This window comes from Salvelinus namaycush, unplaced genomic scaffold, assembly GCF_016432855.1.
Source record: "Salvelinus namaycush isolate Seneca unplaced genomic scaffold, SaNama_1.0 Scaffold21, whole genome shotgun sequence".
Taxonomy (NCBI): Eukaryota; Metazoa; Chordata; class Actinopteri; order Salmoniformes; family Salmonidae; genus Salvelinus; species Salvelinus namaycush.
This window is the reverse complement of record NW_024058897.1, coordinates 293831-313685: the sequence shown is the minus strand read 5'-3', so window position 1 is coordinate 313685 and position 19855 is coordinate 293831. Positions and strand designations below refer to the sequence as shown.

Here is a 19855-nt window from a genome sequence, read left to right as displayed (position 1 = left end):
ACATGCCATTTTGTTCACACACACAGAGAGCGAGAGATACATGAAATTAGCCAAAATGAGTTACTGTGTCAAACCTAGGTTTTATATATTGTCTACCATACCACCAACTAAGTCTGGACTTAAATGTAGATCGAATCGTACTACACCGGCTAAAACGCTCGTCGGATGTTGCAGGAGTTGCTAACACACTACAAAGGAAAGCACAGCCGAGAGCTGCCCAGTGATACCAGACGAGCTAAATAACTCATATGCTCGCTTCGAGGCAAGTAACACTGAAACATGCATGAGAGCATCGGGTGTTCCGGACAACTGTGTGAACACGCTCTCTGCAGCCGATGTGAGTAAGACCATTAAACAGGTCAACATTACTAGGATGTGTACTCACTGAGCAAGCCCCCATTCTCATCGACGGGGCTGTAGTGGAGCAGGCCGAGAGCTTCAAGGTCCTTGGCGTCCACATCACCAACAAACTAACATGGGCCAAGCACACTAAGACAGTCAGCATGACAAAACCTATTCCCCCTCAGGAGACTGAAAAGATTTGGCATGGGTCCTCAGATCCTCAAAAGGTTTTAGAGCTGCACCATCGAGAGCATCCTGACGGGTTGCATCACTGCCTGGTATGGCAACTGCTCGGCCTACGACCGCAAGGCACTACAGAGGGTAGTGCGTATGGCCCAGTACATCACTGGGGCCAAGCTTCCTGCCATCCAGGACCTCTATACCAGGCGGTGTCAGTGGAAGGCCCTAAAAATTGTCATAGACTGTTCTCTCTGCTACCGCATGGCAAGCGGTACCAGAGCACCAAGTCTACGTCCAAGAGCCTTCTAAACAGCTACTGCCCCCAAGCCATAAGACTCCTGAACAGCTAATCAAATGGCTACCCAGACTATTTGCATTGCCCCCCCCCCCCCCCCCCTGCAGCTACTCTGTTATTATCTATGCATAGACACTTTAATAACTAATTACATGTACATAATTACCTGGACACCAGTGCCCCTGCACATTGACTGTACCGGTACCCCCTGTATACAGCCCCGCTATTGTTATTTACTGCTGCTCTTTAATTATGTGTTATTGTTATCTAACTTTTTTGCTGTTGTCTTAAAGTACGATGTAAGGTGGGTACACCTGTTGTATTCTATTTGATTTGACTTCAGCTACTTGGAGTGCATGCACATATCTTTTCATTTTACACACACAATTATGAGTAAAGAAAATGTAAGGCATATGATTTGTGGGGATTTTGTATTAAATACCTGATAACAACTGAACTCAATGTTCTTGTGCTATGGGTCCCTCTAGTGGTGACCTTGAACACAACAATCTCTGGATCAGTGCCATTGGAAAGAGCACGAACAGATCTGGGACCATGATGATTCAGACTTTCAGTCAAAACAGGCAGTGATAAAATAAATGATAAGGAACAAGGTTTTGAAGTGTCTGTCCTATATCTAGGCCATATAAGAAAGCTGAAAATTTGGGACACATATTTACCACAATACTACTTCCATTCATTTTTTAACCGGTACCGGGTTACCTAGAGACGAGTCCCATGACACTTGTGGGGGTCGTAGAGCAAAATACCATACCAAAACCATAATAACAATTACAGTTGTGATAATTAATATTGGCACACTTGCATTTTTTCTAAATATGTTGAAAAAAACCTGTTCACACATGAATGTTTGATGATCAACTGCACAGAAAAAACAAGTAAAAAAATTATTCTGAATTATTTTGTTTACTGTGCAATTTATCTCCCCTGTGGTAAATTGCAGGTAGCCTGGCTGACACAAACCACGTGGTAAACTGTACAACGAGGAAGAGCTGTAACTCACTGGTCTGGACAAGAAGCCGTTACTGTGTGTGGGTGTGATTGAGAAAGGGTGCGTTCCACAGCTAAGGTGAGGCGACGCAACAACCAATGGTTGCGTGCCACGCCATCGACTGTGTCATCAACTGGAAAATTGCTATAACATATGATGTGGTTAGATGATACTTAAAATACCTATCCAGGCGTCATAAGATATGTCAGGCGTCAGCAGTGTCTAAGCATAGGAATGAGACAGGGAGGAGAGACAACCTGTAAAAGTACAGCCCCCTTCATTATCAACGCATCATGCCGCCAACATCAAAAGAGCCTGTCAAGTCTGAAGTCAGCAGGACTGTGAGTTAGTATCAGCCAGACTTGTTGCTGGGTTACAGGGTTAAATAGTCATTCAACCAGTTTGGAAAAGAGAGAACAGAACGTTCTGCTCCATTGTTACACTCCCATTGTAAAGTGGAAGGGTTCCATTATATTAGAACACAACTGCACTTTAGAATATTCTGCTCCATAGTTACACTCCCATTGTAAAGTAGAAGGGTTCCATTATATTAGAACACAACTGTACTTTAGAATGTTCTGCTCCATTGTTACACTCCCATTGTAAAGTGGAAGAGTTCCTATATATTAGAACACAACTGTACTTTAGAACTGCAAGAGACTCCACCATCTAAATAAGAAATGATGGTCAACTATATAGACACACAGGCTGGGATTGTAACGTTTGTAACGATTGTAACCCTAGAGCACTACCAGGACTCTAGAGCACTACCAGGACCCTAGAGCACTACCAGGACCCTATAACACTACCAGGACCCTAGAACACTACCAGGACCCTAGAACACTACCAGGACCCTAGAACACTACCAGGACCCTAGAACACTACCAGGACCCTAGAACACTACCAGGACCCTAGAACACTACCAGGACCCTAGAGCACTACCAGGACCCTAGAACACTACCAGGACCCTAGAGCACTACCAGGACCCTAGAGCACTACCAGGACCCTAGAGCACTACCAGGACCCTAGAACACTACCAGGGCCCTAGAGCACTACCAGGACCCTAGAGCACTACCAGGACCCTAGAACACTACCAGGACCCTAGAACACTACCAGGACCCTAGAGCACTACCAGGACCCTAGAACACTACCAGGACCCTAGAACACTACCAGGACCCTAGAGCACTACCAGGACTCTAGAGCACTACCAGGACCCTAGAGCACTACCAGGACCCTAGAACACTACCAGGACCCTAGAACATTACCAGGACCCTAGAACACTACCAGGACCCTAGAACACTACCAGGACCCTAGAACACTACCAGGACCCTAGAGCACTACCAGGACCCTAGAGCACTACCAGGACCCTAGAACACTACCAGGACCCTAGAACACTACCAGGACCCTAGAGCACTACCAGGACTCTAGTGCACTACCAGGACCCTAGAGCACTACCAGGACCCTAGTGCACTACCAGGACCCTAGTGCACTACCAGGACCCTAGTGCACTACCAGGACCCTAGAGCACTACCAGGACTCTAGTGCACTACCAGGACTCTAGTGCACTACCAGGACCCTAGAACACTACCAGGGCCCTAGAGCACTACCAGGACAAGTGTCCCATACAATAAGGGGATCTGCTGTACCCATGGTATGTCAGAAAAGTCAGTTATGAATTATTCTATCCTGGTTAAAAACAAGTTGTCATCCAATAGGCTTTGATAAAATGTCCAATATCCTCACCCACATGTAAATTCTGTAAGTGTAATGTATATGTCAATTGTTTGACGGTCCGACCGCATTCTGTCCCTTATCACCACAAATGTTGGTGCCAGCGAGAATGACATAAGAAAGTAGTCAAGACGACTAGCTTGATTAAACCTCCGTCATGTGTATCTCACTAGGTCAGGGTATTTAACCTTCCAGAAATCCACTAGTTCTTACATATCCATGATATTCATGATTTCCTTAAGTGCACAAGGGTGATAGTTTGTAGTGTGATTTCCTTTTACAGTCCATTGAGGTATTTAACACCAAGTTATAATCTCCCACCACAATAAGAATCTTGTATTGCTTGTAGACTTGATCAATTATTACAATTATTTTCAAAGAAGCGTGGATCATCATTATTTGGACCAAATAGACTGTAATATGTTAAACATTTTTGGCTCAATGACTCCATCTTCCTTTTGGATCTGTTTGAACAATTTGTACATTCATATTACCCCTGTTGAGTTTCTTTGCCCATGGGAGAAGTATATTAGGTTTCTAAGCAAATGTATTTGCATAACTTTTTTTCCGCCACAAGAGTACAATGTTAGCTAAACAGACTGGTACCAAAGCTACATTGCCACACCTTTTACTGGAAATGCACCTCTTTATGAGAAGGACAGTGAGTCTAGAATAGATGAAGTCATTAAATCAAAACCAGTTACAGTGTTTACTGTTCTTCAAGCCACACCTGTAGAAGTAGGATAGCCAATAAGAGAACAGAATATTATATAAACAAGATGCTGTACTTAAGGACACACCCGTTGAAGTAGCCAATAAGAACTATAGAGAGCAGCCATTTCAAGTGTTACTGAAAAACCACTGGAGCTGGCAAACTACAGACTGCAGCTATTTCAAGTGCAAACGCAAGAAAGAAGATGAACAGAAGGGCAAGAAGTGATCATCCAAGTGAGTACTACCATTGTGCTTTTATACCTGTCTATTATGTCAGTTCAGAGTATTTAACTCTTATTCAAGTTTACTGCACAGGCCACATTCTATACTCCCTCGGGCATTATAGCCTAGCCCTTTACACTCAGTACTCATTTTAGGTTAAAAATTGAAGATTTGGGCACTGGTAAGCACCTAAATTGGAAAGCAGTTTCTGTACAGTAACATGCTATAGGCTACATGACAGAGCTCAGGGTCTCCTCTTCACAGCTCTGTATGGGTTTTGACTATTGTGGAAATTCTAATCAAAAGGGAGAGACTGTAGATTCTTCAAACAACAACTTTTATATAAGAATTGCAATTCTGAAGTGGTTAACAATCACTCAATGATGCAGAGTTAAGAGCCCAACGAACAAAGTTGGGTCTCAGTTTTTATAAAAAAGTACAACCTTTGTTTACGTAGCAGTCAGCAGAAGTGTGAAGGCTTTTTGCTGTTGCGATACAACGGTTGTCTTCCTGTACCTTTCCACAAAGCTGCAACCTCAGTATACAGAAAGGCCTTATCACAAGATTACCCCCAATCGGCTGTTAGCGTAAAGACCAGCGACATGACCCAGGCTGGCAGTCAGAGTGGAAAAGTACTGGTCGATCATTAAATGCATAAGCAGTATAGAATATAGTCTTGTAAATGTTCCACCATAGCTGTCAGCCATTCTGATCTCCAGCACGACAAGAAGATGCCCCCATCCCTCCCGCTAATTGGGCAAGGAAATGCTGTAAATGAGGACTCTCTGTATTTGGGAAGATGAGACGTTGAGGATTATAATAAATACCACTTCAATGTCATATAAGCAATCCAAACATCTGAGTCCAAATGTGCACTTCACAGTTCCATATCATTAAACTAAATGTCAACGTTTAACACTGTTTGCAGTGGACCACACATCTGAATGCACTCATGACTTCATTCTATGAGCAGCAAAATTACCATCTCCTACTCTGAATTGCCTTGTGAAAGCCCATCACTAAGATCGTATTTCATCATTTAGCTTGTCATGTTGTCAATAGAACAAGCTTTTAAATGAAGCCCACCTGACACAGATTGCGATTTATAATGGGTCGTTTTTTATTGCGTAAACAGTTGTGTAAAGGCAGGGATGCAGGGCTGTGTTCCAAACAAAACTAGAAGTGTTTTCTCTAGTTCCTCAACAGCACAGATAGCAAAGCTAAAAAAAAAAGCACCATATAGGTGATGACTCTTCTTTGAGTCTTAAAAGTGCTTTGAAAATACTAAGGAACCGTGCACATTTGAGAGGTGTTTCCACTAGGAAACAGCAATTAGACAGCTCACTCAAACCCTTGTAATTTTGTCTTGTTGCACCGAACCCAATTTACAATATTATTCTTATGCTACTGAATGTTTCCAGAGTATTTTCCAATTATGTCAACGAATGCAACGAAAAGTACAGTGAATGTAAAAAAAGAATATAAAATCATTGGTTAAAAGTCACAATAATAAAATGAAGATATGACCCATTTGTACTATTACTACATTTTGAAGTTTTGAAACATCGGAAGATATGGGCAGAAATAATAAATTGTAGGGTAACAAATCTGAGTGGTTGGTAGATTTGACTTTTTATCTACCTTCCACATTGGCTGGTGGAACAAAAAGTGAATATCCCCTCAATTTTGTGATGACTTTTTTCCTCACTTCCTCACTGTCCCGGTACCTTCCCGAAGTACAATTTTAAAATGTCCCAAACTGAACTTGAACTGTCCCAAAATTAAAATACTTAATATTTTTGTTTTGATATGCCAACATGGATCGAGGTCATTTGCAGTTATTTTTAAGTAGTTTGTGTATTTCTGACACAGACTGTCTAAATTATATAATAAACAGAAATCTAAATGCAACATGTAAAGTGTTGGTCCCATGTTTCATGAGCTGAAATAAAAGATCCCTGAAATTTTCCATAGGCACAACAAGCTTATTTCTGTCCAATTTTGTGCGCACATTTATTTGCATCCCTATTACTGAGCATTTCTCCTTCGCCAAGATAATCCACCTGACAGGTGTAGCATATCAAGAAGTTGATCAACCTCTACGTGATCGGTGTGTCCCCCATCGGGACAGTTGAGCTAACTTGCACTAATGTGATTAGCATGACTTTGTAAGTGTAACCGATGTGAAATGGCTAGCTAGTTAACGGTGGTGCGCGCTAGTAGCGTTTCAATCAGTGACGTTACTCGCTCTGAGGCCTTGAAGTAGTGGTTCCCCTTGCTCTGCAAGAGCTGTGGCTTTTGTGGAGCGATGGGTAACGATGCTTCGTGGGTGTCAGTTGTCTGTGTGCAGAGGGTCCCTATTTCGAGCCCGGGACGGGGCGAGGGGACGGATGCAAGTAATACTGTTACATTGATGCTGTTAACCCAGATCACTGGTTTCTGCGTCAAAAGAGGAGGTCAAAAGGGGGGTGAGTGTAACCGATGTGAAATGGTTAGCAGTGGTGCGCGCTAATAGTGTTTCAATTGGTGATGTCACTCGCTCTGAGGCCTTGCAGTAGTGGTTCCCCTTGCTCTGCAAGGGCCGTGGCTTTTGTGGAGCGATGGGTAATGATGCTTCATGGGTGACTGTTGTTGATGTGTGCAGAGGGTCCCTGGTTTGAGCCCAGGTAGGGGCAAGGAGAGGGACGGAAGCAATACTGTTACATAAGTAACAAGAACATTTCCCAGGACAGACTTATCTTATATGGGCAGAAATAATAAATTCTTGTTAATCTAACTGCGCTGTCCAATTTACAGTAGCTATTACAGTGAAAACATACCATACTATTGTTTGAGGAGAGAGCACAGTTATGTACTTGGGCAGACTTGATGCAACATTTTGAACAGAAATACAATGATTATTTGGATCAATCTAAAACTTTGCACATACACCAAAACCTAAATTGCAGCTAGAGTCCTATGTCAGATAATGGCCTCTCTTGCATTTCAAAGTTGGGAAAATGCATGTTTTTTTCTAGGTATTAACTTTAACCAGATCTAATGTGTTATATTCTCCTACATTAATTTCACATTTCCACAAACTTCAAAGTGTTTCCTTTCAAATGGTACCAAGAATATGTATATCCTGCTTCAGGGCCTGAGCTACAGGCAGTTAGATTTGGGTATGTCATTTTAGGCAAAAAAAATTAAAAAGGGGCCAATCCTTAAGAGGTTTTTAATGATTAATAACTGATTCCGTGAGCTCCAAGCCTCACACATCCACAACATGTCGGGTAAAGCAATCTCACAAATTAAAGGCTTTAGAATTTGTTTTGTTGGAGCAGCATCTCTGGTATTACTTATGATTTATTTAGTGTTGTTTACACTGTTTCAAATGGTTAGAAAAATTATATTGTAATAATATTTAACAGAACCTATTTGCTCTCGCTCTTATTATTACAATTAGTGATCATCATAACAATAAGTAATGTCATTAGTAGGCTTAGTATAGCAGCCTTGTATAACCACCATCGATCTTTAGGCCAAAGAATGCATCCTATTTAGCTGTCTCTATGCCGTAACTTACTTAGTCCTACATTTTCAATATACACTGAGTGTACAACACATTAGGAACACCGTCCTATTGAGTTGCACCCCCTTTTGCCGTCAGAACTGCCTTAATTTGTTGGGGCATGGACTCTACAAGGTGTCAAAAGTGTTCCACAGGGATACTGTCTCCAATGCTTCCCACAGTTGTGTCAAGTTGGCTGGATGTTCTTTGGATGGTGGACCATTCTTGATACACGGGAAACTGGAGCGCAGTAGCATTGCAGTTCTTGACACATATGCACTTGCTTCTTACCTTCCTCCTTTTTCTTGATCTCCAGTAGCTTCCACAAATCTGTCAATTTTTTTCTACACATATGGCTTCCCCTTTCCCTCCTGAGCACCCAGTAAACATTCCCCCATTTCAAGTTCTCGTCCTCCTGATCCATATTGCTGTCACGTGGTGCGGTGTTCCGATTTTTTTTATAACCAATTTATTGATGCAATTATGATAGGCTATAATTCAGGCCTCATTGATCATGTGCATGCAATGCATACATGTCACGTAAAAAGGGAATGTTTTTCTTAAACAAAATGACTGGGTTTTGGTGACAGAACTTTTCAGTAAGACATGTCTGTAATTATGTAGCAGCTTCAGCAACACGGACAGCATGACAAACACTGTTGATGTTCTGTGGTGGTCGCTGCAGCCGGAAGGAGAGAGACACAGCTGATGCAGCTCACTGCAGTCTTCTTTTTAACACAACCTCAGCAAGTCTGAGCAAAATCAAATCAATTGCAGTTGGACTCCCTCAAGTCATGTGTGTGTCTCAATAATTTCATAAAACTGTGCGCCTAAAAGCATCAGACAGAGGAGCACGTGATGCAGCGGAGCTGAGCAGACGTTGACAAACCGAGCTCTTCAAAGTTATTCTATTATTACCTAAATAACAACGTTGAAACAATATTCTAACATCGGCTGATAAATTGTCAAGTACTTACCTTCCCAAAGAGCCATGGACCTCCGACCGAAAGGCAAGAAGGACGACCAAAACGCCGTTGATTCCCAAGATAACGATAATGCTACAGCTAGCAAGATTAGCATTAGCCCTCATAACTCAGACGACAGTTCCAGACTGTTGCTCTCAGCAGACTCTTACGAGCATGCCGTCATGCTTGCTACTCTCCTCCTGGAAATTCAAGATGGTAACAAAAGTCTCTCTGAAAATTGAAAAGAAAAAAAGAATAATGATAAATTAGCTGAACTCCATTCTTCCATTGACGACCTAGTTGATTTTCTTAAAAACATGTGTGTAATTGGAAAGAACACAATTGAGTATCCAATTCCCACGGGTGTAAAGGGTTAAGGTCAACAGCATTATGAACTCTACCAAGTACTAGGTCATTTTAGCCAAACACCTGGTTGCCTCCTCTGCCAGGAGGCTGAAACGCAAATAAGGGGTGAACAACAGTTATGTAGTGGGATTCACAAAAAAACATTTTGAAAAGTTCCATTAAATAAGTAAAACTATACAGGATGTCAATCTGAGCCTGAATATATTACTTTACTTTATGTCTTCTACAGCTCGTTTACATTTGGAGGAAGATGAGACATGGTTCGGTGTGTAAGTCTTGATTCCTTTATAGTCAGAAAGATTCTGAGAATTCAGAGGGAAAGCCAACAAATGCACAGAAAACCAGATCACATTATTCTGTCATAATTAATAAACATGTCAGAGTACACCATGTAGCTGTAACGATTGTCATCGGGAGAAGAAGAAGAGGATCAAGGTGCAGCGTGGTAAGTATTCATAATACTTTTAATCAAGATGAATACACAAACAAAAACAACAAAACGACCAACGAACAGTTCTGACAGGTGCAACAAACACTAACCAGAAAATAATCACCCACAACTCAAAGTGAGAAAACAGGCTACCTAAATATGGTTCTCAATCAGAGACAACAATAGACAGCTGCCTCTGATTGAGAACCACACACGGCCAAACACAAAGAATAAGACAACATAGAAACCCAGACGTAGAAGGCCCACCCAAACTCACCAACCAAAATAGAGACATAAAAAGGATCTCTATTGTCAGGGCGTGACAGTAGCAAACAGATTGTCGAATAAGTTAGTCAAAGCTGACCTCAACTTGGTACGTGGTCATGGAAACAGATCATACTTCAAACAGGAAATAGAAAAATACATATACTGAACAATTTTTTTTTTAAGTGTCATGAGATTAAATAAAAGATCCCAGAAAGATCCCAGAAATTGTCCATTCACAAAAACCTCAAATGTGCACAAATTAGTTACATCCCTGTTAGTGAGCATTTCACATTTGTCAAGACAATCCACCTGACAGGTGTGGCATATCAAGAAGCTGATTAAACAGCATGATCATGACACAGATGCAACATGTGCAGTTTTGCCAAACAGAATGCCACAGATGTTTCAAGTTGAGAGCGTGCAATTGGAATGCTGACTGCAGGAATGTCCACCAGAGCTGTTGCCATAGAATTGAATGTTAATTTCTCTACCGTAAGCGGCTTTTGTTGTTTCAGAGAATTTGGCAGTACGTCCAACCGGCCTCAACCGCAGACCACGTGTCTGGCGTTGTGCAGGAAAGTGGCTTGCTGTTGTCAATGTTGTGAACAGAGTGCCCCTTGGTGCAGTGGGGTTTTGATATGGTCAGGACACTGATATAACTTCGGACACTGAACACAATTGCATTTTATTGATGGCAATTTGAATGCAGAGATCCCGTGACGAGATCCTGAGGCCCATCACCTCATATTTCAGCATGATAACGCATGGCCCCCATGATCTGTACAAAATTCCTGGAAGCTGAAAATGTCCCAGTTCTTCCATGGCCTGCATACTGTCACAAATTGAGCATGTTTGGGATGCTCTGGATTGACATATGACAGAGTGTTCCAATCTTTGAAATTGTTTCATGTTGCATTTATATTTTTGTTCTATATAGAATGTGCAGCCCTTGGAGTTCCACAGAACAGGAATGAGCAACACTGGTTTAGAGGTTACCTGTGGTTCTGACTACCGTTGTCCTGCTGACTGTGGCAGGGGGAGGGATTGGTCCTCGTGATGTCAGGCTGAATAGGCCGAGCTGCAAGGAAAAATGTCATTTTTGTTCTGCTCGTGTAAGGGTGTTTTCACATAGTCCTCTTTCAAATACCCGATCTCAGTCCTTTTCAACGAGAACTATTGGGGGGAAATAAGAACTCAGGTCTCTGTATTCACACTGCCCTTGCCTTTGAATGATTTTTGCCAGTTCAGTTGAACTATTTTGTGAACCAAGTCCTCTTTGCATTCACATTGCTATGTTTAGAAAGGAACCAAGATCTTATTCTACTTACATTTTGGGAGCTAATAGATTGAATTTTGATCAAATATGAGATAATAATCTTAATCAGAAGATATTATTAACATGTACATTTGATTGGTAACAGACTAAAGAGCGTGCAGTATAATGTGTTGATCTTTTGATTGACAGGTGTACTGCAGAACAATAAACTGTCTGCTGGTGTGGATGCTTGCCAAAATGTCTATATAGGAGTCAGAAACATTATTCTAGTGTCAAAATTGACTAAGTGTAAATTGGATAATTTGTCATGAAGTCAGTCTCATTTTGACTTACTGGAGGGTTGGGCATGGTTTACTTACAGGTGATAGAGAAAGCACAATTATCTCAACACATAGGTTGTAAGATGGATTTTTTCCTGGCTTTCCCAGTGATTTTACACACCCACCATTACTGGTATCAATCCAGCTTGACCCCCTAACAATGTCAGATCAGCTGATCATTTATTCTGGTGTTCTTTTCATTGCAACCCCTATTAGTTTAGTGTAATCTCCCAGAAGTATTATTTTACGGAAACCAGCATTAACACAGCGATACATGTGAAGTTCAGCTTGTTCGCTGCAATGCACCCAATAAGCTTAGACCAACAAAATGGATACAGTTCTGTGAGCCTTTATAAATTCAAAATAACAGGTCACATTTTACCTTGTTGGCCTCCTAGCTGACACACCAAAGCAACAGCAAATGTCTTTCATCTGCTTCACCAAATGATCCTCCAATATTTCAAAAAATCACAACCTGTGTTGACTTTAGTAACTGACAATGTCACTTAATCTAATTTATTGATTTTAGTAACTGACAAGACCTTCAAAAAACCACTACCTTCATTGCATCCAGCAGGGGGCACAGGTGTGCACAATCACATTGTAAACCTGAAAGGAGGAATACAAACATGGATCACCTATTTTCTTTATTTAACTAGGCAAGTCAGTTTAGAACAAGTTCTTACTTTCATTGACAGCCTAGGAACAGTAGGTTACCTGCCTTGTTCAGGGGCAGAACAACAGATTTGTACATTGTCAGTTAAGGGATTTGAACTTGCAACCTTTCAGTTACTAGTCCAACACTCTAACCACGAGGCCTCCCCACATTCAACACATAATTGCACACAACAAACAGTCAAAAAGGCTATGAGTTCGAAGGAATATCCACCCTGTTAAATTATGTAATCCTTGAATTAATGTTGCATAGAGGGGTAGGCTTGACTGTTGCTCTTATAGCTGAATATGGTCACTGTGAATCTAATGTATTGACTTTAGTAACTGTCAATGTCACTTAATCTAATTTAATGACTTTAGTAACTGTCAATGTCACTTAATCTAATTTAATGACTTTAGTAACTGTCAATGTCACTTAATCTAATGTATTGACTTTAGTAACTGTCAATGTCACTTAATCTAATTTATTGACTTTAGTAACTGTCAATGTCACTTAATCTAATTTAGTGACTTTAGTAACTGATGATGTCACTGCTAATCTAATTTATTGACTTTAGTAACTGATGATGTCACTGCTAATCTAATTTATTGACTTTAGTAACTGATAATGTCACTGTTAAATCTAATTTAATTAATTTAGTAACTGACAATGTTGAAACTACATTGCATTTTGTTTTTCCACAGGTTTTGTGCAGCCAGCTGAAGTGAGGATAGTTCTGGTGGGGAAGACTGGAGCAGGGAAGAGTTCAACAGGAAACACCATCCTGGAGAGAGAGTTGTTTACTTCTGACATGAGTCCAAATCCAGTGACTGAAAAGTGTGAGAAACAGAGTGGAGTGGTTGATGGGAGGAAGATTGTTGTCATCGACACTCCTGGGATCAGTGACATATCATTGACAGACACATATTTGATTTATAAAATGTGGAAACAGTTTTGGAGAACAGATAAAGTAGAAATAGAGAGATGCATCAAGATGTCAGTCCCAGGACCCCATGTGTTCCTGCTGGTGATCAGACTGGATAGATACACAGAGGAGCAAAGAAAAGCTGTGGAGTACATCCAGGACAACTATGGAAAAGGGGCCTCTGACTACACTATGGTATTATTCACTGGTGCAGATCAGCTGGAGGGAAAATCAGCAAAGGAGTTTCTGAAGGAGAGTCAGGAACTTCACACACTGGTCAAAAGCTGTGGAGGAAGATATCATGTCTTTAACAACAGAGAGCAGAGAGACCGTACCCAGGTCAGAGTGCTGCTGAGGAAGATAGAGGAGATGGTGAAGCGTAATGGAGGAAAACACTACACCAATGAGATGTATGAGAAGGCTCAGAAAGAGATCAGGAACAGACAGTTGTTAGAGTTGGGTGTAGGAGTTGGCTGCAGAGCTATAGCATTAGGAGTAGGTCTAGAAGCCCAAAAAATGGTTTCATTATAGGGATAGGAGCAGCAAGAGTTATAGGAGGAGAGATAGCAGAGCTTGTAACCAAGAAGAAAAACAATAATTAACTACACGATTAGTGTCTGTAAATAAGCCCTGAAGGACCAAAATGATTATTGCTATTATGCTTTGCACGATTTATTATTTATGATGTGATATGGTTTAACCTTGACCCTCGTTTGGTTATGTCACTGCATTTAACCAAATGACTAAATCATTCATTAAAGTTATTAAGTTAATTATTTTTTTTACTTCACATAAAGGAAGAGACAGTACATTTGTACAACATGGCTTCCATACCTGATGTGTTGAAGCTGTAATCATGGTTGTAATGTAAAGTTGTTCAATGTGCTGCTCGCTAATCACATTTATTTATTTTCTTTGTTACGTACGTTTAACATGATGTTAGGTAGTGATGGGCACTAATATGGAAAATCTATATCAGTTATATCTTTTTTCTAACTTACCCAACCAAGTGAATACAATTTGAAGCCTGTTGATGGCCATCAGCAGGCAGTTACATATGTATGATAAGTTGAGCCTGTGAGAAGGTATTGTGCCTGTAGGAACAGTCATGTATGCTCTTTTACATACACTAAGGTTAACAGCAAGGATAAGGCTATGTCAAGAAACGCTCATATTGATCGATATCATATTGAATTATCGATTTTGGTGCCCACCATTACTGTCTTTCATTACATAATAATTCATTTATTTAAAATGTTGTAATACTTTTAGATTATTTACAAAATAGAGAAATGTAAGATGTTGTTGATTGATTGAAACCTTGATGTTGACTTGTATTTAATGATAAAACATGCCCAGGTTAAAGGGGAAATGTGTTGACCTGTATTTAATGATAAAACATGCCCAGGTTAAAGGGGAAGTGTGTTGACCTGTATTTAATGATAAAACATGCCCAGGTTAAAGGGGAAGTGTGTTGACCTGTATTTAATGATAAAACATGTCCAGGTTAAAGGGGAAGTGTGTTGACCTGTATTTAATGATAAAACATGCCCAGGTTAAAGGGGAAGTGTGCTGACCTGTATTTCATGATAAAACATGTCCAGGTTAAAGGGGAAGTGTGTTGACCTGTATTTAATGATAAAACATGCCCAGGTTAAAGGGGAAGTGTGTTGACCTGTATTTAATGATAAAACATGCCCAGGTTAAAGGGGAAATGTGCAGTTGCTACATCCATTTTAAGACTTATAAATTAATTAAATGTACCCATTAATTCTTGAAGAATATAACTTACAAATGTCTCATGAGCTTAGTTCAAGTGTTCAAAGAACCCAAATATAAGCTTGTTTTACTCCAATGTTTGTGAACAAAGTAAATGTAAACACACACTAGCCCTTAAAACATCAAAACTATAATGTTGACATCATGGATGGTCAGTCCTTTTACATCCATAGCTCTGTCTATGAATGGGATAGTGGTTACATTTCTCCAGCTCCATCCCTCAGGTCTTTACTGAAACAGAGGCGGGGAGACAACTTTATTGTTTTAACTGCTGATTGCCGCTTTAAGATACATTGATTATTATATTTTGATTGTTTCATGCTTGTGCTGCATATGATGTTTCATGATTTGCCAACCTTGGATGTTAAAGGACATTTAGTCATTGTTGGTGTAAACTTTACCCAGATTTCAACAATATATAATAAAGCAAAATCAAGAAAATGTTATTTTCATAATTTGTTCAAAAACCACTATGCATACAACTAGAAGCACAAGCATTTTGCTGCACTCGCATTAACATCTGCTAACCTGTATGTGACCAATAAGATTTGATTTGAGAAGGCAAGTTGGTTTCTCTCACTCTTAGGAAATGTATTTCCTATGCTTGCCTTTCCTACTCAGTTCTCAGTAGTTGGTATTTAGACTTAGCTTATTTGTATTACTATTTCTTATGACCACTAGAGAGCTAATATTAATACTATGCATGTCAATCTCTACTGGCTCGAAGTAGAGGAGAGATTAACTTCATCACTACTTGTATTTGTGAGAATGTATTGACATGTTGAATGCACCGAGCAGTCTGTTTGAAATACTGGCTCACAGCTCAGACACGCATGCATACCCCACAAGACATGCCACCAGAAGTCTCTTCACAGTCCCCAAGTCCAGAACACACTATGGGAGGTGCATAGAGCCATGACTAGATAGAACACTATTCCACATCAAGTAACTGATGCCAGCAGTAAAATTACTGCCCACCCAGAGACAGAGGTAGAGTCTCAACACTGGTGTAGGCCTAATGCAGAGACAGAGGTAGAGTCTCAGCACTGGTGTAGGCCTAATGTAGAGACAGAGGTAGAGACTCACCACTGGTGTAGGCCTAATGCAGAGACAGAGGTAGAGTCTCAACACTGGTGTAGGCCTAATGCAGAGACAGAGGTAGAGTCTCAACACTGGTGTAGGCCTAATGCAGAGACAGAGGTAGAGTCTCAACACTGGTGTAGGCCTAATGCAGAGACAGAGGTAGAGTCTCAACACTGGTGTAGGCCTAATGCAGAGACAGAGGTAGAGTCTCAGCACTGGTGTAGGCCTAATGTAGAGACAGAGGTAGAGACTCACCACTGGTGTAGGCCTAATGCAGAGACAGAGGTAGAGTCTCAACACTGGTGTAGGCCTAATGCAGAGACAGAGGTAGAGTCTCAGCACTGGTGTAGGCCTAATGCAGAGACAGAGGTAGAGTCTCAACACTGGTGTAGGCCTAATGCAGAGACAGAGGTAGAGTCTCAACACTGGTGTAGGCCTAATGCAGAGACAGGGGTAGAGTCTCAAAACTGGTGTAGGCCTAATGCAGAGACAGAGGTAGAGTCTCAGCACTGGTGTAGGCCTAATGCAGAGACAGAGGTAGAGTCTCAGCACTGGTGTAGGTCTAATGCAGAGACAGAGGTAGAGTCTCAACACTGGTGTAGGTCTAATATAGAGACAGAGGTAGAGTCTCAGCACTGGTGTAGGCCTAATGCAGAGACAGAGGTAGAGTCTCAACACTGGTGTAGGCCTAATGCTGAGACAGAGGTAGAGTCTCAGCACTGGTGTAGGCCTAATGCAGAGACAGAGGTAGAGTCTCAGCACTGGTGTAGGCCTAATGCAGAGACAGGGGTAGAGTCTCAACACTGGTGTAGGTCCACTGCAGGTACAAGGGTAGAGAGTCAGGTAGAGACTGAGTTAACCTAACGTGGCTGGAGTAAAAGAGATGCCTGAGCAGGGTCCAAAAAAAGTTTATTTCAGACTCTGCTGAGGGTGTCACTGAGCAGAAGTTGGAAAAGAGTATAAACAGATCTGGGACCAGGCTAGGTAACTATATACTTAAATTTCACAATGCATTTTTATTTTATTCAACCTTTTCCCCCTGAAGGTGCTGTCTCTGTGTGCAACACATTTAATTTTACTCAGAGCTGTGGACTATCTTATGTTTCTGGGCAGACACACAATGTTGAGTTGTCAGGAGGAGTTTGATAATAGCAACACCCAATCAGACTCTGCCTGTCCTGAGTGGAATTATTTTTGCCTAGCAACACTCTCTCATTGGCTTTACAGGGGAAATTAAACTTAACTCGGAATGTACAGGTAACTGCAGAAATAATGGAAACACTTGTGTAAATGAGGGATCTGGCAGCTATGTTGTGTGGTGCATTTTCCTGCCGTGGTTTAGGTCCTCTCAACCACTTAGAGACCAAGGTAAACACCAGTAAATACACAGCTATTCTGAGTGATCACCTTCAACCTGTGGTGAATAATGTCTATCCTGACGGGAGTGGTCTCTTCCAGGATGATAATGCCCCCATCCACAGGGCATGAGTGGTTACTGAATGACTTGATGAGCATTAAACTATGTAAACCATATGCCATGGCCGTCCCGCGATCTAAACCCAATTGTACACTAGTGGGAGATTCTGGAGCGGCGCCTGAGACGGCGCTTTCCATCACCTTCAACAAAACACCAACATGATAAGAGGGATGTGACAGTTGTCAAATCTATGCCAAGGCACATTGAAGCAGTTCTGGAGTCTCGTGGTGCCCAACGCCCTATTAAGACTCATTATGTTGGTGTTTCCTTTATTTTGACAGTTACCTGTAAGGTCCAGATAATAGCTTCACCTCTCAGCTGGCGACAACAATTAACAGATTTGTGCAACTACACTAACAGTGACTATTCAACTTAACTACCTTACTAACTAAATGATGTACAACAATTACATTAGAGGACCTAGGCAACTAATACCCTGAGTACCAGTCTGTGTGTGCCATCATTACAACTCATTGTCATGGCTTGATAGTGAACAATGGATTTGGAAAGACCACAACCAGATCTGGAACCAGGCTAGACAACTACATAGTTACATTTTAAAATGCTGTAAAAAACCAAAACATTCATATACCTTTTCCCCTAAAGGTGTCTGGCACATTTCATTTTATTCAGAGATGTGGGCTACCTTCTGATTCTGGGCAGACAGACAGGGTTAAGTTGACAGGAAGAGGTTGGTTACAGCGACACCCAATCAGAATTAATTTCATCAGAGATGTGGTCTACCTTCTGATTCTGGGCAGACAGACAGGGTTAAGTTGACAGGAAGAGGTTGGTTACAGCGACACCCAATCAGAATTCATTTCATCAGAGATGTGGTCTACCTTCTGATTCTGGGCAGACAGACAGGGTTAATTTGTCAGGAGGAGGTTGATTACAGCGACACCCAATCATATTTCAGCCTCTGCCTGTCCTGCGAGCCCTGACTCAAATTGCTGAGTAGAAAATTCTAATTAAGTGACAAACAAGTGTTATTGGCACGGGTGTTAGGTGTTAGGGGTGTTAGGTGTTAGGGGTGTTAGGTGTTAGGGGTGTTAGGTGTTAGGGGTGTTAGGGGTGTTAGGGGTGTTAGGTGTTAGGGGTGTTAGGGGTGTTAGGTGTTAGGGGTGTTAGGGGTGTTAGGTGTTAGGGGTGTTAGGTGTTAGGGGTGTTAGGGGTGTTAGGGGTGTTAGGTGTTAGGGGTGTTAGGTGTTAGGTGTTAGGGGTGTTAGGTGTTAGGGGTGTTAGGTGTTAGGGGTGTTAGGTGTTAGGTGTTAGGGGTGATAGGTGTTAGGGGTGTTGGGGGTGTTAGGTGATAGGTGTTAGGGGTGTTAGGTGTTGCAAACGGTGCCACTGGTGTTGCAAACCGTGCCTATATATCCAAGCACTGGCTTCGAGGGAATTATCACTTTTATAAAACGTCTTACCAACATGTTCAAATAATGATTGACATATTTTCATTAAATTAGTTATTTTGATAAATGTATTTATACTTTTTCATCCTTTCACAAGATATACAGTAAGTAAGGTTAAGGACAGGCCCATTTACAGCAGCACCATACAACTTTCACAAGATATACAGTAAGTAAGGTTAAGGACAGGCCCATTTACAGCAGCACCATACAACTTTCACAAGATATACAGTAAGTAAGGTTAAGGACAGGCCCATTTACAGCAGCACCATAAAACTGTTGCAACTGATCAAGCTCCATTACTGCTTATAACAGGCTCTGTTTAGTTTCATTCTAAATCTACAGCTTGGTCTATACATATACAGTGTGAGTATTTTTACATTATGTGAATATATACATTTAGGATACAATATTAGTAATATCAACATTTACAGATAGACTTTCAGTGTTTCAGAGAATATCAAAACCTTGTTACAGAGAATATATCAACATTATATACTAGATTTCTAAATAAAGTCCACATTTTATTGTCAATTACTGTAAGGATGGATACTTTGCAGTGGAATCTGAAAAGTTTACTTTGGCAATTCCCCCTGTCTAACGCGACTTCACGTCATGTTGGGAACTCAGACATTTCCCACTTGCTAACCTAGGTGGAAGAGTTGGAGTTTCCCACTTGCTAACCTAGGTGGAAGAGTTGGAGTTTCCCACTTGCTAACCTAGGTGGAAGAGTTGGAGTTTCCCACTTGCTAACCTAGGTGGAAGAGTTGGAGTTTCCCACTTGCTAACCTAGGTGGAAGAGTTGGAGTTTCCCACTTGCTAACCTAGGTGGAAGAGTTGGAGTTTCCCACTTGCTA

The 19855-nt window shown here is 41.2% G+C and overlaps 1 protein-coding gene across 1 annotated transcript; it reads left to right on the top strand.

Annotated features, from left to right (window-relative positions):
* Positions 1-9037: 9037 nt before the first annotated feature.
* Positions 9038-13781, top strand: LOC120038186 (GTPase IMAP family member 9-like). Its single transcript, XM_038984046.1, has 2 exons — positions 9038-9227; positions 13030-13781. The coding sequence occupies exons 1-2, from the start codon at positions 9038-9040 to the stop codon at positions 13779-13781; spliced, it is 942 nt and encodes a 313-aa protein (XP_038839974.1).
* Positions 13782-19855: the final 6074 nt, after the last annotated feature.

Excerpts from the sequence above, each read along its gene's own strand:
- LOC120038186 (XM_038984046.1), top strand. The coding sequence starts at position 9,038 with ATGGACCTCCGACCGAAAGGCAAGAAGGACGACCAAAACGCCGTTGAT. Across the intron at positions 9,228-13,029 it reads CCTCCTGGAAATTCAAGATG|GTTTTGTGCAGCCAGCTGAA; the intron begins GTAACAAAAGTC and ends GTTTTTCCACAG.